Source organism: Rhipicephalus microplus, chromosome 1 (genome assembly GCF_043290135.1).
Source record: "Rhipicephalus microplus isolate Deutch F79 chromosome 1, USDA_Rmic, whole genome shotgun sequence".
Lineage (NCBI taxonomy): Eukaryota > Metazoa > Arthropoda > Arachnida > Ixodida > Ixodidae > Rhipicephalus > Rhipicephalus microplus.
In genome coordinates, this window is record NC_134700.1 from 238,019,851 (window position 1) to 238,046,974 (window position 27,124).

Here is a 27,124-nt window from a genome sequence, read left to right on the forward strand (position 1 = left end):
GTTGTGGGTTCGGTTCTTGCCCACGGCAAGTTATCTTTTCACCCACTTTTCTCTCTTCATATTTACATTACGATTTGGTCTAATAACTTCCCCTATACTTTCCTTGACAATATGCGGCCCTAGTAACCCTTGATTTAGCCAAGGCATATGACAGTGTTGAACATGCTATTCTTATCAATGTCCTAAAAGAGCTTACGTTCCCGCAGTACATAACAAATTGGATATACGAATTTTTAAAAGACAGAAAATTTTATTGCTTCCAACGAGGTGTTTCCACGCCGAAGTATAGCCAAACGAGAGGTGTTCCTCAAGGCTCTGTTCTATCGCCTGTGCTATTTAACATTTTGTTAAGTTCAATACCACAGAGTGATAAGGTATACGTATATGTATATGCAGATGATATCGCGTTCTTTGCATCTGACAACAATATTTATTCACTACATTCGACTTTACAGTGTTATTTGGCAACATTGGAAACCTGGTTTCAGAAAATTCATATGAACCTGAACGTAACTAAAAGTGCTATAATAGTTTTTCCGTTGGACGCACCAGTTACTATTTCTCTTCAGTACCATCAAGAAATAATACCCCAGGTTAATTGTATTAAATATCTGGGTGTACTGTACGATCAAAAACTGAGCTGGCGTGACCACATTGAATATATTAAAATTAAGGCTACACGCGCTGTTGGAATGATAGGTAGGCTTGGCCGCCTCCGTTCCGCTCTTCGCAGAGATACGCTGATCATGATTTATCGCATGTACGTTCGTCCGATTCTTGAATTCGGATGTGTACTATTCTCTGGTGGACCAGCATACAAAATAAACCCCCTCATTTTCTTAGAGCGGGACGCCCTACGTAGTTGTTTAGGTGTGCCAAAATTCACAGCTAACAATGTTTTGTATCAAGAAGCTCGGATACCCACCCTTGCTTGCAGATTTCGTATTTTAACAGTAAACACCTATTTAAAATTTTCTGAATCCACTTTGAGAAGGCGACAATTTGTATTCTTTGCCGAGCCTGGTGTCTTTTTCAATGAGCATTGGTCCCGTGTATATAAACCCCAAGTGCTATTTGTTCAAACACTTCTAGATGCTTTAAATGTTAATATAATCGAGATCACACCATCTGTCAAACCAATCGGCCAAGTGCAAATAGAATTTGACGATATCTCCCCCATGAACGCTAAACACTTGCCCTCTAAATATTTGATTGGTTTATTAGAACAACACCTGTCTCAATTAAGTACTAATACAGTAATTGCAACGGATGCATCTATGAGTGGCGAGAAGGCAGGTGTGGGTATTTTTTCTCTCTCATTATTCTGGTCATTTTCATTACGCCTCCCAGATTATACACCAATATTTGAAGCGGAATTAATGGTCGTTATACTAGCTATTCGTAAACTTCCTGCGACTCATTCGACAGCTGTGATAGTGACTGACTCGTATTCCGTGTGTTCATTCTTATCATCGTCGTCGACGTAAGGGGTACTCAATGCACAACATATACACAATGCCACACACAAATGAAACGTGCGCGGAAACATGCAAATGGAAACACACGGGAACACCAGCGCTACTTCGCCTCCCCACATGGAGGTTCCCTTTAGTAGGAGATGGCGCAATTTTTTCCATATTTACTTCTCTTTCCTTCTGCCACGCTGTGGTGGCCTAGTGGCTAAGGTACTCGGCTGCTAATCCGCAGGTCGCGGGATTGAATCCCGCAGCTGCATTTTTGATGGAGGTGAAAATGCTGAAGGCCTGTGTGCTCAGATTTGGGTGCACGTTAAAGAACCCCAAGTGGTCGAAATTTCCGGAGCCCTCCTCTACGGCGTCTCTCATAATCATATTGGTGGTTTTGAGACGTTAAACCCCACATATATAAATGAATCTCTTCCTTTCTCTGTTTTTTTCTTTATTCCTCTCTGTATTCGTTCTCTGAGCCATCAGAGTTACTGCATCTAACGTTACCAATCTAGACTGCAGTTAACGCCGGAAAAACGGTCGCCCTTGTTCTTAAAGCGAAGTAGAAGACGACAATGAAGAAAAGAGCGCGTGCCGGTGTATGATGGTGATGATTGTCTATTTACGACACATGACCAGCCATGAGCATAACATCTATGCTGTAATGATTGGGCCATCAGCTTTAGCTCTCATGGAAACGTACAGATGTGATTTCCGGTCTTTCTTTCTGCTATGGGTTAGCGTAGTACAGTAGTTCGAAAAAAAAAAGACGAAGAAAAATCTTTGCATGAGGATGGCGCGTGAATTTTTCCGGCTCGTGCAGTAGAACAACTTCAGGCGCTCTTCAGCTTGCTCGCTAGCCATCCAGAAGCGGACGCGCAGCTTGCGTCATCGTCAGCATTTCAATTTCCTACACTGCATATTCCGGTGAGTGACGGTTTATCTTCTTTTCGTCTTATTTAGCTACATCGCCTGCGATCCTAAGCAGAATTCGCAGTGGCCTCTAGTCGTAAAATTTAGGTTTGACTTGACGCGATTGTCACATCGCAGCTGACTACACTAAGGGGCGCGTTCACACCAATTATTATTCGTATTTTTTTTTTCGAATCGTATAGCTTTGGATATACGGCACGTGGATTGTCTAAAACTATCCGACAGTAACTCTGTTATCCGATTTGACTGTAACGTATAGTTCTCCGGCGTCAGCTGTCGCGGCGATGCTCGTTTCTCAAAACGGGTCTGCTCGCGAAAGCTAGGCTAGCCCATGAAAGAGGTATTTCTATAAATATGATCGTTCATCTGCGTTAGCACGTCCGCAGCGCCGGATACGAGTAGTGAAAACGTGTATGGCTTCGCTGCAGTGGTTTTTCATGCGGCTGCCTGAACCACAGTTCTGCGATGGCTCGTGTTTTCGCTAGAATCGGGGACAGCCTTCGCTGGCCTCTCAGGGTACTTACCGCTTCTGGTGGGCGAAATGGTGCTCGGCTGCGGAGTTACTGTGCTTCAGCTTTTTCTAGTGATCTCTCTATATACGACTTCTGAAAAGCAGCTTTTCGCAAGGTTTGAAACTGCAGGCGTGGATGTATGTATACGCGAAGTGAAATGCGTGTTTTCTGAAACTCTGGCGGCGCATGAAGTATCGTTGAAGGGCATATGTCATCATATCGCGTATTTTTTTCTGTGGTAACAGGCAATTTCAAGCTCCATACGAAAATGATTCGGTTACACGATTACAAACGATCGACTTCGATTTATTTCGCAGCAGGCTGAAGAGACGCGCGGTGGCGTCTGCACGATGACAACACACCAGAAGGGCGCTGCCGTCGCCAAAGGCGGCATGAGCCTCCCGAATAATCTACAGCTGCTTCAACAGCAACGCGTTCGCCGCAATGCAGCGCCTGCAACCTACTGGAGCATTGAAGCCTGCCTTGATCGGAAGATCAAGAAAGGCTCGAGCGTGAGCCTCACGCGCTTGGCAGCCATGGCAACGGCGCATAACATCTATGCACTTCTGACTTGCACGAGCTTCCTTCCTGATTCGCTGCGCCCATCCGGATCATTCGTCCCCGAATGGCAACGGGCTCCTATCTTCTTGGACTCGGCCGTGGATGTCGATGGTGGAGCGTTAGCGCCACAGTACGATTCCCTCCACGGTGGTTACGACGTCGATGTGAGGCAGCAGCTACCGGAGTCGAGTAACTTGCTGGGGCTCGACGTGGAGCACGTTGTTAACGAAGAAGACTGCACTAAAGAGCTACACGCTGGCACTCTCGTCAACAATGGCGTCGCGACGCTGCGTTCGACGCGCACCGAAGGTCGAACTAGCGGTCGGTGGGTCGATGTGGCGCTTGTGGACCACCATTCTGCAGTTCCAGGGCCGGAAGCAAACTATGGTGCCTTGTCGATAACCGAAACCCCACAACGTGCCTCAATTCGACGTGCCTATACCGACGTCTGTGCGCGGCGCAGTGAGGGTGGTCAACTTCCGGGAGCACTGCACCGCGGCCATCAACATTTGGTGCAGTATCACTACGTGCGCTCTCCATGCGGCCTCGTGGATAAGATTAGGTTCGCTCGTGCATTTACACGTCGACGACACTTCGTGGTCACGTTAAGAACAGAGTGAAAAGCAGAAAGTTTACGAGACATCTGCTATTTCCTGTCCTTGATCGTGTGCCACGGGATCGCGAAGTGCGGATAATGTCAACTGGGGAATGGTGAACAGATGGTGCCAGCCTGGCTTCGATCAACAGTGGGAGTTGATCTAGCCGCCGGTAGCGGCTAACGATGGTTTTTGCTCGCCAGGCTGAGCACGTCATTTTCATACCCGGTGACATTTTGTTCAATTTAGTGGTACACCTTCGCAGGTAATTCTTGTGTGGCGAAAAATTACCTACTGCACTGCAGTACTTGTTATGATGAAACTTAATGCGTTGTTCTAATAGACTGTATTTAAGTACTCTAATTTTCTTTTCGTTAGAATAAAATGCATAAATAGCGCGTGTGTGTTGACGAGCACATTTATCACTGTCGTATATGGTGGAATAATACCCGCCACATGCTTATTGCTCAGGATGATTTGTTGATAGAAAGGTAACGTGTGATGGAACGGGAGTAGAAGAAGAAAATAACGAAAGAAAATTGCTAAATCAATTGCGGTTTCGAGCAAGTTGTTGTATACCGGCAAACAAGCTAATAATCCTCATTCTGCGAGCATGATGAAAAAAATGGCAGCATATACACGGAGTGAATGATGGAGAGTGGGGCGAAGCATCCGTCCGTCCATGCGTGCGTCTGCGTGGCCGCCCGTGCGTCCATCCACCCGTCCGCTCGTTTGTCTGTTCGTGTGTCCGCACGTCCATCTGTGCGTCCGTCCCTGCGTTCGTCCATGCATCCGCTCCTACGTCCGTCCATGCATCCGCTCGTATACGTCCGTCCATGCGTCCATCCATTCGTGCAGCCATCCGTGCGTCCGTCCATGCATCTGTCTGTGTGCCCGTTCGTCCACCTATTCAACACTCCAAGTACCACCATCTCGCATCTTTTCATCATATATTCCTCATATAGAAGCACCGCCATCCAGCGGACATTCCAACGACTAAACGAGAGGTGGCACATGCACACTTTCTTACGGCTTGCGCTTCGTGTCTACTTCCCACCTTTAACCACCTCGAGTTCATGGTATATACTAGTTCACTGTATTCATGGCACTGCGGCCCAACGCTCGCTAAACCTTTCTAAAACCAAGGAGGTTACGCCCAGCGAATATAACGTAGCAACCCTTTCTTGTCAGATAGTGCTCAATATACATGCCGATGGCTGCTAAGGGTGAATTAGAGACAGGAGAATTTCGGCTTTTAGTTAACGCGTACGCTGCGAATTTTTAATTGTTCAACAACGCACAGAAGAAATCTCCCACCAGCACCACCTTGGAGGTCAAAATGTAAGACTGGTTACACACTACTGCTACGACTACGAGGGACGAACGGGTGCCGCTATAAAGAGCTTCGCCCCTAAAATTCAAGTCAATTTAGCCGCATAGTTGTCGAAGTTACGATGACACAAAATTGGCAATTCACGACGCAGTCTGTCCGTCACCCGCTTCTTGCTCCGCTCCTGCGTCGAGGTGTGTGCCATGAAATCGCGCTTTGCTGCGGCCAGTGGGTCAGAGTGCGACGAAAAAAAAAACGCAAAACAAACAAGAACGATATTTTTGACTGGAATGAAAAGGTATACCCGATCCAATTCTTATGAAGTGCGGAACATTTTAAGGGCCAGGCAGTCGTATGCTGTCGCTGGAGGAAACAACAACAACAACAACAACAACAACAACAACAACAACAACAACAACAACAACAACAACAACAACAACAACAACAACAACAACAACAACAACAACAACAACAACAACAACAACAACAACAACAACAACAACAACAACATCATCATCATCATCATCATCATCATCATCATCAACAACAACAACAACAACAACACCACCAACAACAACAACAACAAGAAAACTGGAGATTGAAAAGAACAGAACTTTATTTTGAGGACAGGGGTACAAAAGCGGTACCCGAAGCATGTTGGTTTGGGCTCGAAGTTCATGGCCCCACTTGCTCGCGGCGCTCGCCTAACTAGACTCAGAAGCGCGCTAATTGCACCTCTTGGTTCGCGCTGACAAATTGTGCCTCCCAGTGCTCCGAACTTCCTAGAGCTTTAGAACAGCGCAACGCAAAGACTTTCGCTTGCATTGCGCGTGCGTCGCGGGCCAGCTTCTTGTGATCTCCCATTTAGTGACGAACGCTAACGCTACATGCCCGCAAGCTTTACGTATACGGTATTCCAAAAACTCACAAAGGCTGCCCAGCTCGGTACTCCCTTCAAGCTTGGTACCAGAAGCTGCCTTAACTTTTATCTCGTTCCGGAGTGAAGCCGGCATATTATTTATCGTTTTTAGGTCCAAAGGGCCCTTAAGCCACACCGAGTTTGAAGGCGATACAGTTCCTCGCCTTCACTACCCTTCTGCAAACGCTATCGCATCGTCGCCACTTACCTTTTTCTTTATATAAGATTTGGACAATGTCGGCACACTATTTGCGTTGAGCCTATTTGGATTTCGTGGTTCATGACTTCCGTTGTAATGTACTAGAATGTATGCTTAAGCGTTATTATCAGCTAGGCCTCGGAAACTCAGCGCTAGTTTTGCTTTCGAGCATGCGCGCTCGTAGTGGTTGCCGGGCATGCTGTAAGATTCGTTTCAACCAAGTAAAGTCAACTCGTATGTTTGTATTTATAATTTTTTACCAGTTTTACAAAATAAATGACTTTGACAGAACTGTAAATAAATTATATTTTATTTATTTATTTTTTTATTCCATGTTTTCGAATGACTTGTGTTTAGCGCTTGCCTCTGCTCCTCCTTTCCACTTGCTCAGCGATATCACTTGCTCTTGGCTGTCAAGCTCGGTCAGCGTGCCAAGTATGAATACGGCACAGAAGATAACACATTTGATGTGGCGTGCAGCGAACGGAAGGCGCAGTAGGTTCGGTGAATCAGATCAACCATGCCCTAGACGGCGACGGCTAAGTTGGGGCATCACATGTTTTGCGCGGTCCTGCGGTGCGTTAACCCTTTCCGCGATGGCCTTTGACGATTTCTAGAGACAACGGGTGAGCACAAGTATTTGTGGCTGTTATTTGAGCAGTTATTCATTTTTCATGAGCGCATGAGTAAATCTGCAAGCCTGCCAGAGTAACAAGAATAATTTATGATGGGAGCCTACCTGCTGCTCACAAAATATTTCATGAAAGGCTGGAATGTGTGTTGAATCGGCTACAGAGTTTGTTCATACTTTACTTTTGGCATGTAGTTCAAACGATGTGAAGTAATTATAGCCTCCTTCTGTTCATAGGATTGCATAGAACCAGTTTGGAACCTTGTAGGCATTTGCTTCTAATGCTGTCAATGAAATACATGTAATGAACTCATTGATGCTTCGAGAAATAGTTGAACAAGAAATGTCACTGGAGCCAACATTTTGAAAAGTGAACATTTCTTTTTTAAGGCAAATCATTGCGAAAACAAACTAGCCGAAACATATTCTCCACTGGCACTCGCTGTTCAACTGCTTCACGCATCTATTTTCCCCTGACCTTCTTTCTTGTTCGGTACTTAAGATCTGAAAAAAAAAGTTAGCTGTCATAAAAGACGTGCCTCAGTCAAGTATGACGTGACCTGCTCGCGAAGGTTAACAATTTTCGCATGGGCTCGGGTATTCTTGGATCGTTGTTTGCTCATTGTGGGTGCCCCGTCATGGTGGTCTAGTGGCTAAGGTACTCGGCTGCTGACCCGCAGGTCACAGGATCAAATTCCGGCTGCGGCGTCTGCATTTTCGATGGAGACGGAAATGTAGGCCCGTGTGCTCAGATTTTATGCACGTTAAAGAACTCCAGGTGGTCAAAATTTCCGTAGCCCTCCACTATGACGTCTCTCATAATCATATGGTGATTTTGGGACGTTAAACCTCACATATAAATCAATCGATCATTGTGGGCACGCTTTCAGTTGTGAAAGAAAGCTGCTTTTGTAGATTGATTCTTATCACTACGTTCATGCGTTTGCTTTTAGTACGACACGTCTAAAAAAAAAAAAAGAAGCCTTTAATTTTACTTGTGTTGATTGAGCTTTGTCTTGCTGAGAATTCGGCCAACTTTTGTTTGTTCACTTCACAACATGCGAACATCATTTAAGGAATAGTCGAATAAATTCAACGAATAGCAGCGTTGCCCGAGCAGCCAGGCCACGTGCAAAAGCTTAGAGAGCACAAACACACACCGCTTGCATGCGAAGTGGGAAAAGAGAACTTTCGTGGCAACCCTCATCCCAATGGTTCGCACCCTTTTGCTCTATTATTTGTTGACCTCACACTAGTAGACCGAATTGTAATGTAAATATGAAGAAAGAAAAGTGGGTGAAAAGATAACTTGCCGTGAGCAGGAACCGAACCTGCGACCTTCAAATAACGCGTTCGATGCTCAACCACTGAGCTACCACGGCAGCTATCCCGCCAGCCACTTTTTTGGGTATATATGTGAATTTCAACGTGGAACTGTCAGTCAGCGCCACCAGTAGCCATGGCAGTGGGTGTGGCACTCTCTTTATGAGCCTGTGTGGCGTCGCGTAGCTTGTGAACTTATTACCTGTTGGCAGCTGACGAATAGTCTCTCGTATACAACCTAAAGGCACCAGGTCTGCCAGTACGAGACTATCGTAATGAATAAGGGAAAGGAGTGTATACTTAAGGGCTCGCGTTTCCGCGTTTTCACATAATATTAATGAGATCTAACAAAGATGCCAAGGAAAGTATAGGGGAAGTTATTGATTGATATGTAGGGTTTAACGTCCCAAAACCACCATATGAATATGAGAGACGCCGTAGTGGAGGGCTCCGCAAATTTCGACCACCTGGGGTTCTTTAACGTGCACCCAAATCTGAGCACACGGGCCTTCAACATTTCCGCCTCCATCGGAAATGCAGCCGCCGCAGCCGGGATTCGATCCTGTGACCTGCGGCTCATAGGAAAGTTATTAGACCGAATCGTATAATGTAAATAGGAAGAAAAAAAAGTGGGTGAAAAGATAACTTGTTGTGGGTTCGGTTCCTGCCCACGGCAAGTTATCTTTTCACCCACTTTTCTCTCTTCATATTTACATTACGATTTGTTCGAATAACTTCCCCTATACTTTCCTTGACATCTTTGTCTGTTAGATCCCATATATATATATATATATATATATATATATATATATATATATATATATATATATATATATATATATATATATATATATATATATATAAATCTTGATCTTGAATTGTAACGTAACAGAACTTTCGAAACTAAACGTTTTGATACCAGGGCTTCAACCCCGAAACACCTGTATGTACACAAGGTGTACGAGATATTTCGGAAGCTTGCCTTTAGGCTTAGTAGTTGTAACAAAGATGCACAAACACATTTGTGTACTGGTAGCTTTGCACAGCATTAGCAAGCAGCAAGAGCTCTGTAACCACCTTTCCATGCTGGGAGTGTCCTGCATGACATTGAGTTTCTATATGAAATGCAGTGACCTAATTTGTTTGTAGACAGCGTTCACGGTAGCCTAGCAAGACTAGCCTATATTGAAAGCATTTTGTAGCTTCAGACAACGTCCTAAATGTGTTTTTTCTTTGTCGCGACGTACGTCTTAGACCCATCTGGTGTTCTCGGTCTTTGGGATGCGCAAAGCTAATAACTTGCGTGCTACGAAGGCGCCTTTATTATTGTTTTATCACTTTGCCTAAGCTCAAAGCAGTTACTCTTTTAGCGAGAACGAACGAGCGAGCGAGTGGATGGACGAGCGGACGGACAAACGGAAGGAGGGAAAGAAAGAAGGAATGAAAAAGTGATAAAGACAATAGTTCAGACCGTGTATAAACGTTCAATTTGTGAAACTGAAGCACAAACAAAGGGCGCCCGACTACGAAAGAAGTGTTGTTGTTAATCCTCATGAGACGTGCAGACGCAATTCGTATGAGTTGCTACACCCTGTCTGTACTCAAAATGACACAAACATTGAAAAAGTGGCAGTTACACAGAAAAAAAATTAGTGAATTAAACTCTAAGACTTACTTTCTAAACAAATTCAGCGTTTGTCGTTGTCATTTTTCAGGCCTTTGGATTTCAAGTGGTACTCTACCTCATGCGGAGCAATGTCAGGATCAGGCAGCAAGAAAATACTATAATAATGGCGCAAAGGGGAAATACTAAAAGACGAAAACGCATCCTATAAACGAAATAAAGGACCCTAACGGTGTACGCTGACAATGATAATGTATAATAAGACAGATAAAATGATAAAGTTGTTACACACTCAAACTGAACATAACATCAATGCTTTCTCGAGGAACGTTTTCCCAACTGTGACTACATTATTCAATGCCGGTGAGCGCCAATGTTCATCCTGATGACTTCCTGTTCAGAGCGTGTATAGATGTGACCGCGCGCTTTCCTCATAGCGAGTAAGTTCTTGCGCAGGAAGGCATGCGACCACTTGCTTGTGTAGGCGTATCTTCGTTCCAAAGCAAACAGTAGCCAACGATCGAAATAGACGCGTTGCTTTCCGGTCGATGTCTGACGCATGAACTCCCCGAACAGGATGTCGGTGAAAGACAGTTTATCAAAACCTCCTCTTTGTGTCCCGTGTCGCGAGTTGAAGCAACGTGGAGGATGAGCCTGTGAACGCGGACTCGCGCTTACTTACGCGTTATTGTGAAGTATATCGTTCATCACTAATGAAAACCGTTCATGGCTTTCGGGGTTTCTTTCAGGGTTAGTAATTATAGGTAGCACAGTCGCGCGAGCGAGCATGTCACGTGGTATATTTAAAAAAAAATTTACGGGCAGCCAGTTTGAAGGAAAACACTACTAATACTTAATAGAAGGAATGTTTGCCCGTAGTAAGCAGGAAAACGACTGGCTCGCTGGATTTCGTGCCGTCTGGTTGTGCCCCCGCGATCTCCGATGACAGCGCAGCTCTGGCCGACTGGGCTCGCCCTACGCCATCTCCTGACGCCGCCAAGAGCTCTCGCTCAGTGGTGCCCCGTCCTCGGACTTCTGCGACCGCGTCCATCTTTCCTGTCTTCTCCTTACGTCCGTATATGGCTGTCCCTGTGCCTCTCTCTATCTCTATACCTTTAATTCCTCCCTATAATTTTTAATCCTTCCTTACCCCCCTCCCCTGCGCAGAAGCGTGGTTCCGTTACTGCCTCTCTCAATGGAGGTGCCCTCCATTGAGAGAGGCAGTAACGGAACCACGCTTCTTTCTCTCTTTCCTATTTCAAAAGTCACTTAGTAAGCAGGAAGACACCTACTGCTTAGTAGATAGAAAGTTAAGAACTATCAAATCAGATGTGTTGCAACATTCTAATTGGTGTGCTTTTTCTTTTTGCCCAGCTTCGTATACAGCTTCTGATGTTAATTAAATCTTGCCTGCTTAAGCTGTTAAGCACACAACAACAACAAGAAATAGTGTGGCTTACTTCATAAAGAAGTCATAAAGTGCATCGGAATATGTTTAAGCCCTGGCTAGAGTTAACTAGGGCCCCGCCGCGGTGGTCTAGTGGCTAAGGTACTCGGCTCCTGACCCGCACGTCGCGGGATCGAATCCCGGCTGCGACGGCTGCATTTCCGATGGAGGCGGAAATGTTGATGGCCCGTGTGCTCAGATTTGAGTGCACGTTAAAGAACCCTAGGCTACGGCGTCTCTCATAATCATATAATAGTTTTGGGACGTTAAACCCCACAAATCAATCAATCAGAGTTAACTAGGGCACCATGTAGGCGCGTTGTCGGGGCCACAATAGCTGTGTCACAGCTGTGTCTCTGCATCACCTGAAGTCGTAGCCCATTCTACTTTGGTATGCTGTCACAGTGGGAATATATATGTAGAGAGAAAAAGAACAACGCAAGCCCCGCTTACGTATACCCCCCTCCCCTTTCCACGTCTTGAAACTAGCTAGGAAACAAACTAAAAACTTTATAATCAGATGTGTTTCATGCTGGCGTTATGCCGGTTAGCAATATATTAACGGTCCCAATTCGATACCGCTAAATTTGTTCGTTGAGATAAAATACTATGAAAAACGGTTTTTCATCGACTTTATAATAGGCTAAAGTATCAAAAAAATACTTTTCAAAGCTATAAAACCCCCTTTGAAGCCAAGTTGAACGACACACTTTCAAGCTAAGTCAGCACGTAGTCGGCACGAAGCAATATAAACGTAAGAAGGAAAGAGAATACAACAATGATTCATAGGTATAAAATAATAAATATTAACGCGCCGTACGTAAGTGTATATACTACACATCTTTATTGCAGATGGTACAAAAACGGAAACATCACGCTGATTGCCGTTTAAAGCTACCAATACCATGACAGTTCCCGTTCATGGAGGTTCCACTCTATTTTTTGTAGTGCCGTCTTGCGTATATGAAATGGTCCAATCGGGCTCCCCTGGCATCCGTTCCCATAGCACAGTCACTGCCATTGGCACAGTAACGAGCCACACGACGTAGCTGTTTCTTTTTACGCAGAAAATATTGTGAGCGCTGACTATGTACTTCATCTTCATCTGTATGACCAAAACATTGTAGTGATCATCATCGTATGTCACGCGGGCTGGCTCTCTGGCTCGTGCGTCTGGATTAAAAAAGGATAACCTGGTTGCTGCCGTACCGGACGTGGTCTCATAAGTGGTGGAGCGTGCTTTGGTTCCCATGTCCTCCTGCTCTACCCGTCACCCCTGGAGCTCCGGTCTGGTCGACGGTTGTGCCCTCAAGCAACAGCGATGGCAGAACCCAACCCGCCCGCTGCTGCAACCGCTCCTTCTCAGCCACTTAGGCTTCATTCACTACACCGTGAGTACCTCTCATCGAGACCCTCCGGTATTTTCAGGCCTTCGCAACGAAGACGTCGAAGAATGGCTCGACAGTTATGATCGAACCAGCGTTTGTAATTATTGGGACGAGGCGCACAAACTGCGCGTATACGTTCCTTTTTACCTAGATGGCGTCGCTAAAACCTGATATTACAACCACGAGAGCGACTTCACCAATTGGTCGGCCTTCACGGGGCATCTCCGTCAGGTATTTGGCACGTCTGCAGGATGTTCTGTAGTAGCGAAACAGAAGCTCGCAACCCGCATCCAAGGGGAGGACGAATCGTATACGTTTTACATTGAAGATATTCTGGCTCTCTGTCGCCGAGCACAAAATGACATGGCGGAGGCCGATCGCATCCGACATCTACTGAAAGGTATCAACTCTGTGGCCTTCAATGCTCTCGTGATTCAGAATCTTATTACCGTCCGGGACGTCATCACTACATGCCAACGCCTGGACGCGCTTCATTCCATGCGCCTTCCACACGCCTCCTGCGACGCTCGCTTTACCAAAGAGCATGAATTGCGGGCCCTTATCCGCACAATTGTCAGAGAAGAACTTCACGGCCTTATTTCAGGCAACCCTACCGTAGCGTCTGTCCACACACCTCCTCCCAACCTGCGAGAGATAATCAAGGACGAACTGGCATCAATGACAAGCGCTGCACATGCCCCGTCTCCTGTGCGCTTCCCAGTGCCTTCGTACGCAGAAGTTGCATCGCGGGCCCCTGCACCAGTTCCAACCGTGCCTGCGGACGTCGGATGCGACCATGTGGCTGCGATGACAACGCAAGCGCCAAGGCCACGCCACTATTCAACATGGCGTCCTCCCTGCCCCATATGCTTCTACTGTGGCATAAGGGGTCATATATCCCGTTTCTGCCGCCGCCGTCAGCAGGATGAACGACGTGGTTACTTAGCTTACGAGAGAGACTTTTCCCCGAGACCCAATGAATACGATCCCGCACCGTATCCATCCACCTTCCGTCAGTCGCCCTCCCCTCCACGGTCTCATGCTGGGCCCCATCCTTCTCGTTCATCTCGCCGCCGTTCTCCGTCACCGTTTCGGCGTACGTCATCACCCTTGCGTCCCGCTCCAATCTCTCGGGACTCGGAAAACTAGAAGGTGCAGTTTTTGGAGGGGAAACTGCTTGTCGTCGGAACGCTACAACTCCTTTGTCTCGTCCAGCTAATTTACTGCCTGTTTCTGTGGAAGGTGTTTTTGTTGACGCCCTTATAGACACTGGAGCCGCAATTTCGGTAATTGATCGCGAATTGTGTTTTCGCCTGCGTAAAGTGCAAACTCCTTATGCCGGTCCCATGTTATGCGGTGCCAATGACAGTCCAATTCGCCCGACCGGGTTGTGCACAGCTCGTATTCTCATCGATGGAATCCGTCATCACATACAATTGGCTGTGCTGTCTTCGTGCGCTCATCAGATGATCTTAGGCTGGGACTTCTTGTCAGTGGCGTCTGCTGTAATTTCGTGTGGTCGGCCCCTCATTCGTATTATGGACACTGAGCTTTCTTCTGCTGCCGACCTTTCGTCGCCCAACCTTGTGACAGCTGCGGATTTCCTCCTGCCTCCCGGACGAGAACGTGTCCTTACGATCAAGTCACGAGACATTCTAGATGGTGACGCCGTGGTTGCTCCTTGCCAGCGCTGCATTTTTCGAGGAATCACCATCGCATCTTGTTTAGAGCGGTTCTCCCGTGGTTATGCAAGCATCACGGCCTGCAACACGACGCCAGAACCACTTCTTTTGCCTGAGGGGACCACTGTTGCCAGCATTACCGAAGAAGCACCGCTTTGTGTCGTCACTGGTTCATCTGCTTCGTCATTCTCAAAGTGTATGCCAGTGGAAGATGCATTTCCTGCTCTCAAGGCCACTTTGTGTGAACATCTCAACCCAACGCAAAACTGATGCCTTGCTAGCGTTATTAATGAAGCACAAAACTTGCTTTGACGTTTGTTCCGAAGGTCTGGGTCAAACAACAGTGACCGCCCATCGTATCGACACCAACGGATCCCGTGTGATTCGCCGCCGCCCTTACCGTGTGTCGGCTTCTGAGCGCAAGCTTATAGAAGAACAAGTCAACGACATGCTCGCGAGCAACGTCATCAGGCCTTCGACAAGCGCATGGTCTTCTCCTGTCGTACTAGTGAAAAAAAAAAAAGATGGCTCGGTACGGTTTTGCATTGATTACAGATCACTCAACAAAATCACTCGTAAGGACGTCTACCCAACGCCTCGCATTGACGACGCTCTTGATACTTTACAAGGTGCCGAGTACTTTTCAAGTCTCGATTTGCGCTCCGGTTATTGACAGATTCCAATGCACGAGTCTGATAAAGAGAAGACTGCGTTTGCTACGCCAGACGGGCTCTTTGAATTCAATGTAATGCTTTTCGGCCTGTGCGATGCCCCAGCCACATTCGAACGCATGATAGACACGGTACTGCGGGGATTAAAATGGAAGACCTGCCTTTGCTACCTGGACGACATCGTCATTTTTTCGTCGAGCTTCTCACACCACCTGGAACGGCTAGACGAAGTCCTCACGTGTTTAGCTAAGGCCGGTCTCCAGCTCAACACTAAGAAGTGTCGGCTTGCCAGTCACAGCATCAAGGTATTAGGTCACGTCATCAGTAAACATGGCGTTGAGCCCGATCCCGACAAGGTTGCCGCGGTACTGCACTTTCCTACACCAACCACACAGAAAGACCTCCGCAGCTTCCTTGGCTTAGCGTCGTATTTCCGCCGCTTTGTACGTGATTTCGCTACTATTGCGGCTCCTCTGCACAAACTTCTGACCACGAGCGTACCATTTGTCTGGTCGGATGACTGCGAAGCCGCTTTTCACACCCTCAAGCGATGCCTCACATCACGGTCAAACCCTCTTATGAGTATACTCAAGTGCCGCGAAAACTCAATTGTAATGACCAATGATTACTATAAAGGGATTGATAGAAAAACTGTAAAATAGGGGAATAGCAGGTTGTAGTGAGAAAACTATTATACAAGATGGAATATGCCAAGAGACGTCGGTGATAAGGATGAGAAAACTGCCGATATTTCGAATATGCTTGGATATTTAGTCAATATCACAGAACTGCCACAAGCCTAGTACAGGTATTGTGTGACGTCTGAAGTTTTGGACGTGGGAATTCTTTCAAGTCTTAACTTGACACTCAAATTGCATGTCCGAAAGTGCATTGCCAGAAGCTCTCAACGCTCCTGCGCCGTAGCAGATTTCAAAGTTTAGCTTTGCTGCAGTGCCATAGCGCTGTGTGGTGAAACATATTGCGAATTCGAAGGGGTGCTGGGTCACGTTGGGGTTGTGGGCTTAAACTTCTTGTTTTATTCTTCCTTTTCGAGCAATTGCGTTTCATTAACGTTCGGTACGAATATTTAACAGCCAGAATTCCTTCTTATAACCGATAATGCAGCATGTGGGCATTGCTGTAAGCGGGCTATGTCACCCTAGAAAACATACAAAAAAGATGGTGCAGCAGCTTCTCATTGTTATAACCGACATATTGTTAAAACCGGAATCGTCATAAAAGGGCTCTACTTATACGTATCTCTATATTTATAGGTGGTGCGAAAGAGTGTGCCTTTTAACGAAGTCCTTACTTTTCTACGTATAAACACACGTTTACAGACGTAGTGACACTTGTCTAGAGTGCCAAGCCGGCTGCTTCAGCTGCCGTTCTCTGCTGAAATATGGTGAGACTGACGCCGTAATGATACCAAACGTAGTAATTCTATACGAGAGGTCATTCTACGGAAACATGAATGGAAGCTTGGAGCTATAGCGCGAGGTGGCAGCTGCGGACCACAGCAGTGTCCTCCGCCACGCGATCTAGCGCTCCAAGCAGGTGTGGCTCCGTCTGTACTATTTGAACAGATCAGGACTAATCGTACCAACACAAAACAAGTAGACACAAAGGGAAGCCGACGTAAATACAACGCAACGGTGAAAGTTGTTCCAGCGTGTGCGTAAACGGAATGCTACATTCGCGCAGGTATGAGCAGTGCTTCCACGAAGACAAAGACATTCTACTTGCTCTCTTAACAAATAGATTTAGGACGTAGGCTCAGTAGCACGTGAATAAACATTGAAGTCAAGTTTACGAATTGTTTAAAGCACCCACAGATCCGGCCTCAAAGAACGGAACTTCATCGAATGCGACCTGCAGCAACCGCCGTGGCAGCTGTCGACTTTCGCTGCCTGTGCGTCGAAAGTAATGAACTCTTCTTGCTTTAGTTCCGCCTGCTGCCTGCTGTACGTTGCGTTGCGATTCCCATTTAGCTCACAGCGGATAATGACATCAAGTGATTCCCTTTAAATTGCCTTGCTCACGGAACTGCGTGCTATGAGCGCACGTTAATAGCACGTCCATGCATGGTTTGTTTGTATGTTAGTGTAAATTAATGTCTTTAATAGTGCGTGAAAATGCCAAGTTCTCTGCCCTCTTTATCGATTTCCTTCTCACTTGTCTGACCAGATGAAGATATTTACGATCTTCCGACCAAAGCCTATTCACTTCCGCAGCTTCCAAGCAGAGGAAATTGTCCTGTCTGCCTCAGAATGTAACCCTCGAGGTTTCGTAGCTGTATAACTACCAAAGGAAAGTGCTTGGCTTCGTCTGGAAGCTAATGTAAAAATGAAAAAGAGTCCCTGAATAATAAAAAAAAGCCTCTCTAAGGTAGGCATGCGTTTTTGCGCTTTTTATTTGTCGAAAAATATGGTAAAAAACATGGTCAAATGCTTTCCCTTTGAGCACTCTCAGAGTTTTCTGCTTCTTCACTGTCATTCGTATTGGCTAACCATAAACGCAATGACTGTACAAAAGGGCAAATGTGGGGCTGCGAAGCTCCTAATAAGAGCGTCGAGCATGTGTCCGTGCCTTTTTTTTTTTTCGGTGAGCGTGCATATAAAGGTTTCGTACTTTGATGAGTGACCGCTTCGGTACACTCCTATTGTGTCCCCGTCGTATCTTCATGTTCACAATGCAGCAGCGAACTTCTAATGAACTTTACGGTACGCATGTTCTCGGGCTGTACGGTAAATTTGTAGCAATATGCTGCATGGCTGTTGATAACAAAGGTTGATAATTCGCCGTGACTAGAACCAATTATTTCTATTCACCTGGCGTGCCTCACGTTTCAGGTTGCGAGCACCGGAAAATGCTAAATGTTTGGTTTCGTTCCTTTGAGAACATCGCAGCTAAGCGGGCGCTTCATGCGGAAGCTTCGGCGAGACTGCTTCGGTTTAAGGGATATTGGCAAGAATGTGCTCCACCTTTTATTCTTCATTAAATGTTTCTCCCAGCGCTACGCGTCGCCATCAGCTGTGTTTTTCTTTCTTTTCTGGATTTTGAGAGAGCCCCGCCGCGGTGGTCTAGTGGCTAAGGTACTTGGCTGCTGACCCGCAAGTCACGCGATCGAACCCCTGCTGTGGTAGCTGCATTTCTGATGGTGGCGGAAACGTTATAGGCCCGTGTGCTCAGATTTGGGTGCATGTTAAAGAACCCCAGGTGGTCGAAATTTCCGGAGTCTTTCACTACGGCGTCTCTCATAATCGTATGGTGTTTTTGGAACGTTAAACCCCACATATCAATCAATGGATTTTGAGAGAAGTAATTCAAGCATGTAAGTATGAATTCGCTTTCGAAATTTATTTACAACTTATTTACATGTACTGCCATCTACTGCCAAAATATATTGCAGGAGTGAATACATACATACACTAAAGAATGCAATATGAAAAATAGTTTATACATTGAAAAGAGAAAACTGTGTCAGTAAAGTACACACAGTTCGTAAGTTACAAAATTGCAGCAGTATATCCGCCAAAAGTGTGTCAGAAGCGCTCTTAAACGAAAAATGAAGCATTTTTTTGCCAAGCCTGACTACATCGCAGACACACGCTTTTTTAAAAGTTTGATGGTTATTATTGCGTCTCAAGACAACGATGTATTTTGAAGAAGGCCCTGAAGTTATTCGTTATCTCTTTTTTTACTACTGTGAGAGCAGTGGCAACGAGACGAAAAGCTAAGACGTTCCTGAAATTGAGGGCCGAAGGAAAATAATGACAAGGTTGATGCTCTGTAGACAGTCAGGAAGCAAAATAAAGTGGAAATATAGAAGATCTAAGGGCAAGCTAATACCTAAGACCTGAATAAAGGTCATAAATCTGAAACAGCAGTTGTAAATGCACTAACAGCATGCAATTTATTCAGTGACTCCATAGAGATGTGGCTTGCCTTGATTCGTAGCCACAATTTTGTGTATGGGCGGAAATTGAGGCATAACTGAAGTGTTCGTCCTCATCTACACCGACCGAGGAGACCGGAAGAAGCTAAAATGGTTGACGTTTGCGTAGAGTTCAGACAAACCCACTGGGCGCAACGCAAGGGGGACAAGCGCACGCTGTGTACCACATCTGCATGGAAAGAAGGTCCACCACAAGTTTTCTTTGCACAGTTCTTGAAGTTTCTCTCTGTACAACTTAACATCGAGTATTCTTGTGCAAGAAATTCGGCAAAATTACACCTTAGTGGCCCACTATTTTGAAGATGTTTCATGAGTCAATGGGATGTGTGCGTCCCACTCGTTGACTAATGGCCGTATATTGGTGAATATTGCTTCATAATATTTCTAAGCAAGTTATTCAGTTATTTCGCACTCATCATTTATGTTATCACGGGAAAAATACTGATGAGCCCGCAGAGGGTCAAGCTGTTCCTGTACTGCCATATTTTTTGATGATAAGAACTTGTGTATGATATGATCACAGAAACTGCAGTTCATGATTTACGTTGCGCCCATGTAACCTTTTCGTTGAGCGATTGGCTTGCCCCCGATGGACTGTAATTACAGCGCCCGGGAAATGAACATTAACAAGATGGCAAACTGTGCCACTAAAAAAATAGAAACACAGATAACAGGAAGGAGTGCGACAGCATAGCGCTGACCCGCAGCTGAGCTGCAAGTCGTTACGGTATCACAGGTGAAACGAAAAAATATAACAAAAATATAAAGGGGCTGGAAGAATCTGCAGTATTAGTTTTCTATATACAGGGGCAAAGCGAATAGTCATCTCAAGCAAGTTATTTTTCGATAGCTTTGCAGGCAACGATGTGTACGCTTATGGACAGCAGTAGAATTACAGTGGACGCAATATCTTTTTCAAAGCATGTCCGCTAGTCATGAAATGTACCGCTATAGGTATATACGCGAGTTGGACATCGGCTTGTAGTTTTTTTTTAACGTTTGAACGCCCACAGTACTATCAATACGAAGCGCTGCCGATGACAGAATTGCAGAAATGTGAGCGATCGATCACGTAAGTCCTTCGATGACTTGATCCAGGTCCGTAAAAATTGCTACAAACTCATCGTAGCTGATCAGTCCGTCGCCATCTTTGTCTGCAGCCAACATCATGGCGTCCACTTCTCTGTCGGTGACAGTTTCGTTCAAGGAGGACATCACGTGTCGAAGGTCCGAGGTGGTAATGTAGCCGCGGTCGTACTTGTCAAAAATCTAAAATTCAAGAAGGAGAAAAAAAATGGTGATTACATTTTTCTTTGTCACAAAACAACACACTTTTGCAAGAAGCTTCACTTTATCTGCTGCTACAGCGCGCATGTTCACTTGAATGATATGGCTGCAGTCTGAACGCTGTAGTTGCGTTTCTTGCGCTTACGCTTGCGCTTCTTGCGGATGATTGGCACGTGCATAAGCGCAATAATCACAGTAAGGTCTTCTTTAGGTTGTGATTCTTATCCAATAATAACACCTAGAATTGACGTGAACAGGTTAAAAACGACTGGCAAGACATCAACAAAACTATGGAAATTTTTAAGCTCCACGTAACTTCTGTTCCCAAGGGAACAAAAACTGGATTTACAGACGGACGGCTTTTTTATGAAATAAATAAATAAATAAATAAATAAATAAATAAATTAACAAGTACACACTCTTAAAGATGCCAAACTTTCGCCATGAGACAACGCCATAATTGTACCACGACATCTACAAGGCTGGTAGCTGCACTGGCCTGGAAAAGAACTCGGAGGTCTTCCTGGCCATCTTCTCTCGGACAGTGGGGCTGTTGGACCAGCACGGCCAGAAACTCGGCGAAGTTGACGCCGTCTCTTCCGCACGAATTCGCCTCGCAGACCATGCGTTGCGCTTCTACGTCGTTCGCTTCGTAGCCCAGAGTACGCATGACGGCGCTCATCTCCAGGGCGGTGATGAGGCCGTCGCAGTCCTGGTCGAAGAGTTCGAACGCCTGCCGAAAGTGGGCCGCCTCTTCCTCGTCGAGCAGCTCGCTCGGAACGTCAAGAGACTCGCTGCGTGTCGACAAAGAACTGTCCGAATTCACCGTGTCGGCCGCGGTACGGCGAGACTCGTACTGAGGAACACGCGTCGTCGACGATGGTTCGGCTAAGCTGACAGCGTAGCATCGCCGTACTCGCCTGGAAGGAAACCTCCTGAAGAATCGCCGATTCGAGCTGCCATCGACGATTGCAGAACAACTTCGGCTTTGTTCTTCGCCTCCTTCGGACAAGCTCCGCCGGTACGAACCCGTTTCAAGTATTTCCACGGAAGGAGCATTGCCCGAGTCGTTTCTCCAAAGTACAACACGCTGCGCGCCCATGGTCGTCGCGTCAATATGTGCGTCTGTCCAGCGTGCACCATATGTTATAGTGGCTGCCGCGGATGCGTAGTTTATATATGACGAGGCGCGGCTTCCGGCCTTGTTTTCCGACAGCTGTCGCTTCACGTTGGCAAGCCGGTCGCTAAGCTTACTGCCACCGGGCTGGCTGTTGTACACCCTCGCACCCCAACAGCCAGCCCGGTTTCAGGCAATGAATTGTGCCTCCGGCTGCCTACTGTGTTTACAGATTTCTAGCTGATGCGTGTTTTAACATGGCGAACAGAAGATCGTAGGAATAAAACGTGATTTCCATTTCGTTTATATTAGTTTAAGTATTTTTATTTACAAATCTGTTGAAGAAAGTGGGATTTATATATAGACATCTTTATTATTGTTCTATAAACACTACTGGCCGAGATGCTCCGAATCGAGAAGACTTCATTTTATGCCTAGAATAAGTTCAGTGTTTAATGTCTCCCCCTTCTCTCTTTCTCCCACTAGTTTGTTATAACGCTGTGAAACTAGTGGAATTTCGCCCCAACATGATTTCCAAGAACGTTGCCATAATACTGGGAAGCACGGCTAAATACGGCCTTATTTTTGTCTGTTGTTTTCTAATACACTGAACAGTTAGTGAATTTAATTTGTTAGTTCGTTTGCTTTTTCTTTATATAATGCTCTACTATATATACGAAGAAGATGCTGAAAAAAAAGGCAGACAGAGAAATTGAAAATTATATGGGCTATGAGGATTGAATCGCTGAAAAACATGGTATATATAATACGCTACCACACTGAAGGTCTGCACAATTTTGTCAGACCACCTTTACTCGTGAAAAACGTATGTCCCGGTCATTCAAGCCTGCCATCAACTTCGTTCAAACACTCAAGGATATTGCACAAAGACTGGGCGTGTAGAATTGGCAACATTGAGCCTTAACTATTCTTCAGTTTATTAAACTTCTTCAGAGAGTGATAACTTGTATTGTCAGACCTCTCGCATGAGAGAAACAGGATGTCCTGTGGTGTCACACCTACGATATGAGCGAACTTCAAACGAAGTGTTTTGCACACAGAGCAGGTCGATGCAGCTGGATGTCGCTGTTATACGTCGACAGAAAAAATGTACCCTGAAATATCTCGCGTTGACTTTACGGAGAACTCGTCGGAAAATCAGAGAAAAATAGATGCTTGCCTGTATGGATGTAAAGGTCAAATCAAGTGGGATACTAAAACAGGAACAATCTAACTTGTTACTCAAGGAACAAAACATTGGCGAATGAAGAGGTCCTACAAGTTAGCGATATATAGAACGTCGAAGTTGGATCAAGTTCTCTTTGTTGATGTGACTTATTTTTTCGCTTTTGTGGAGGAAAGTCTTCCCTAGCCGTTAAACTGGATGTCAGGTTAGTGATCCTTTGAAGTGATCTGCAGTAAATGTAGGCGCGTCGCAAACATTGCAGTTTTGCAGGCTTCACGATCGAGGCTTGATGGCCCATAATTTGCTGTGTGCACAATAATTAGGCCGCGCCTCTCATCTCACGGCCAGCTATAACAGCAAGAATTCAATGATGTACCATCGCAAATGATGCCTTACTTACGTGAAGTGTGAGCCCCGCCGCAGTGGTCTAGTGGCTAAGGTACTCGGCCGCTGACCCGCAGGTCGCGGGTTCAAATCTCGGCTGCGGCGGCTGCATTTCCGATGGAGGCAGAAATGTTGTAGGCCCGCGTGCTCAGATGTGGGTGCACGTTAAAGAACCCCAGATGGTCGAAATTTCCGGAGCCCTCCACGGCGGCGTCTCTCATAATCATATGGTGGTTTTGGGACGTTAAACCCCACATATCAATCAGTCAATTACGCGAAGTGTCATTAGCCCTGTTTAGCTGTATTTGACCACCCATATCGATATCTCACATCACTATGCACGTTAATGTTGCAAATGATATATCTTTTCTTCAGAATCCCAATTAGACCTTAAGTGACATCTTGCGCTTCGTCCTCTTGTTCTTCCGACATTCGATAGTTAAACACATGCTTTCCACCGTTTTTTTTTGTTTCCTTCCTTCATTTGTACCCTTTCCTGGTCCTGTTCATATCACATATTTTGAAACAGTCAATATATACCTTATACTTTTTTGCCTTCTTTTACGCACGTTGTAGAGTATGACCTGCAGTCGGGCAGTCGCGCATTGCCCTAAATGTAGCTCTCCAGGGATTTCGCTGCCGCACCGAAATTATTTTAAATACATTTTACAAAAACATTGGCAGATCCTACGTACAGTGGGAATCAATGATATGCGAAGCACGAATGAGAAATGTTGATATGTCACTTTGAAATCAGCACAACGTTACGAGGTAGAGATAAATGATGCCGTACATGACTTCCGTGTCATGATTATCATGTTTGCATGTATCGTTTACCTTCGTCATCTATTCACCTCAGGTGATACCAAATTTAGTAATAGTGGAGCTAGTGAAACGGTCGCGAACACGCTATGAGCGTGGCATGTTCTCATAGTCTTACATGACTCGCGTGCCAGGATTATCATGTTTGCACCAGTCATATACTTTCGTCATCCATTCACGTCACGTAACACCAAGGTTGGTATATGTGGAGCTAGCAAAACGGCCGTGAGTGCGTCATGAAGGGCCCACTATACTCCAATGTAGCGTTGACGCGCGCTCACAAAGGGCACAGCGACACTACGTTAGCGAAACGCGAGCAATATATAGCCCGACGCCAGACGCGACCGGCATGACTGCAGCGTCTGTCGGCGCGGCCCGATGGCAACCAGGCGACATGCTGCGTTTCGCCCCGACGTGTTACCCAGGCAACACTGCGTCACCCTTTTTTCGTGACGGAGGGACGCCGGACGCGCTGAAACGCGCATGCGTCAAAGAAACGCAGCGCGGCGAGCGCCTGCGAGTATATGGCAGGACCGGAGCCTGTCGTGGCAACGCCGGCGTGACGCGACGAAAAGAATGCCGGTGAGCACGCGCACCGCGTCACGTCGAAATGTATTAGTGCATTGACTGCGGCGTGTAGTCATGTTATCACATGACACGAATCTCATGATTATCACGTTTGCACCAGTCACATACCTTCGTCATTCATTGAGGTCACGCAATACCGAATTTGGCATATGTGAAGCTAGCGAAACGGCCGCGAGCGCATCATGAGTGTGGAATGTAGTAATGTTGTTACATGGCACGCACGTCGTCATTATTATGTTTGGATGTGTCGTTTAGCTATGTCGTCCGTTCGCGACGCGTAATACCGAGTTTGGTACATTTATTTATTTTGAATACCTCAAAGGCCCCAGATGGGGTATTACATGATGGATGGGTACAGAATAAAAAAGTGATTCGAGGGCAATCTTGAATTGAGGCGAGTCATGTGAAGCAAGCGAAACGGCCGCGAGCGCATCATGAGCGTAGCATGTAGTCATGTTGTTACATGAAACGCAAATCTTGTAATCATGTTTGCACTAGTGTCATACCATCGTCATCCATTCACGCCCCTTAATACCAAATTTGGTATAAGTGAAACTAGCGAAACGGCCGCCAGCGCATCATGAGCGTGGCATGTAGTCATGCTGTTACATGACACGAATCTCATGATTATCATGTTTGCACCAGTCACATACATTCGTCATCCATTCACGTACCGTAATATCAAATTTGGTGTATGTGACGCTAGCGAAACGGCCGCGAGCGCATCATGAGCGTGGCATGTAGTCGCGTTGTTACATGACAATAATATCATGATTTTCATGTTAGGGTTGGTCACCTATGTTCGCCATGCAATCACGTCATGCCATACGAGTTTTGCAACATGCCATACGAACGAAACCACCGCAAGAGCTTCAGGATCATGAACTGTAAATCATGACATTCATCACATATATGTCACAATTTTCATGTTATGACTAGTCAAATATGTTATTCACACAGTCATGTTATGCCATAGCAAGTTTGGTATCGATACCATTATCGAAACGGCTAGGAAAACTAAAAGTCGCAGGCGGCTAGAAGGATAGATACGCTCCAAGTCGCCGAAGTTCGCTAATAAAACGCTTCGCATTTAAAAGGTGCACAGCTTGCCTTAGTGGTGCAAGGCTGGATGAACCAACACAGCAGAGCTAGTGTTCCGACACCCAAGGAGGAAGCTGCGCCCCCAAGCCCATGTTCTTGCTCTGCTTAAAATGACATGGGCACCGCCGACGTGGGTGGGAACATACTACGTGGCTAGGGTTTTGACGGGAACATGTCACGTGACTAGTGTTACGTGATCCTCTTTCTCTTTCATTTTTATCCCCTTTTTCCCCTTTTCTCTCTGTTGGTCACTTTCTTTCTTTCTTTCTTTCTTTCTTTCTTTCTTTCTTTCTTTCTTTCTTTCTTTCTTTCTTTCTTTCTTTCTTTCTTTCTTTCTTTCGTTCTTTCTTTCTTTCTTTCTTTCTTTCTTTCTTTCTTTATCTTTCTTTCTTTCTTTCTTTCTTTCTTTGTTTCTTTCTTTATTTCTTTGTTCTTTTTCTCAGTATTCCATTTCTTTTCCTCTATGTCCCTCCTCTTTTTGCACGTCACTCCGTCTTTGTTCTCTCACCCATAGAAGTCATTTCATCCCACGCCAGACAAATCGGCGCCGCAGGAGAGCGCAAGCATGGAACAAGTGTCCGGGGACCGAAGCAGAAGATGAAAAGGACGAAAAGAGCGCGCGAGGGCATTATGATAATTTTGGTGAACGCTGTCGGGGGGGGGGGGGGGATGTTTGTCGAAGATTAACAGTTCAGGTGTTAATGACTAAAGTTCCAACTTTAGTTCAAGTTCACGCCCCTTTTGTAGTCGCTGGCTTTACGCGCACAACTTTACAAAGTGTCACTTTTTTTTTGTCGCACAGCTTATAAATAAAGTGAAGTACGGTGTGCTACCAGTCAGAACCATGAAATGGGGGTGAGAGACGGCGCAGTCGACCAACTTTGGGCCGTCCAGCAGGCCCGCGAGACGGTGGTCAGGCAAGGCCTCGACGTCCCAAGCGGGAGGCATAAGGTACGGTTGGTGCAAGTTCTGACGGACTACCAGTAATGTTGTTACCAAACAAAAACGGCGCACTGTGAGACTCCAGACTGATTTCGACCGCCAGGAATTCTGTAGCGTGCTCGTGAATTTAAGTACACAAATGCTTTTGCATTCGCCCTCTTCGAAATGTGAACCGGTGTTGTCGGGAATCGAATCCGCATACTAGGAACGCAACACTACAGACAAAAAGCCACCGCAGTGAATAACTAACGTTTCGTGGAGGAGTGAGTAGGATCGGCGTAGCTGTTTGCCGTCAACTACTCGTTGACATCGAACTATACCTGGAAGCAACGAGGCAATGAAACATAAGATGAAAATCGCAGTTTAAGCAGCAAGAAACGAGAAAGAAAACTTGGCTTTGTTGCTTAGTGTGAACCGGATAATTTTCAAGAAGGATATAAAACACTGACATTATCTG

The 27,124-nt window shown here is 45.9% G+C and overlaps 1 protein-coding gene across 2 annotated transcripts; it reads right to left on the reverse strand.

Annotated features, from left to right (window-relative positions):
* Window positions 1-18,627: 18,627 nt before the first annotated feature.
* LOC142813243 (calmodulin-alpha-like) lies at window positions 18,628-21,655 on the reverse strand. Of its 2 annotated transcripts, none has more exons than XM_075891668.1 (2): window positions 21,027-21,655; window positions 18,628-20,509 (listed from the first exon to the last, which is right to left on the reverse strand). In XM_075891668.1, exons 1-2 carry the CDS (start codon window positions 21,627-21,629, stop codon window positions 20,309-20,311), a joined length of 804 nt encoding a protein of 267 aa, XP_075747783.1. In that variant the 5' UTR covers window positions 21,630-21,655; the 3' UTR covers window positions 18,628-20,308. The 2 variants fall into 2 exon arrangements, with proteins under 2 accessions (XP_075747783.1, XP_075747784.1); XM_075891669.1 differs by having other exon boundaries at window positions 20,382-20,509; window positions 20,947-21,655.
* Between the last annotated feature and the right edge of the window lie 5,469 nt (window positions 21,656-27,124).

Bases quoted from the DNA above. Each gene is read 5' to 3' on its own strand.
- LOC142813243 (XM_075891668.1), bottom strand. From the start codon at position 21,629: ATGGGCGCGCAGCGTGTTGTACTTTGGAGAAACGACTCGGGCAATGCT. The intron at 20,510-21,026 runs GCCAGTGCAGCT...CTTGAATTTTAG, and splicing joins ACCTCCGAGTTCTTTTCCAG to ATTTTTGACAAGTACGACCG.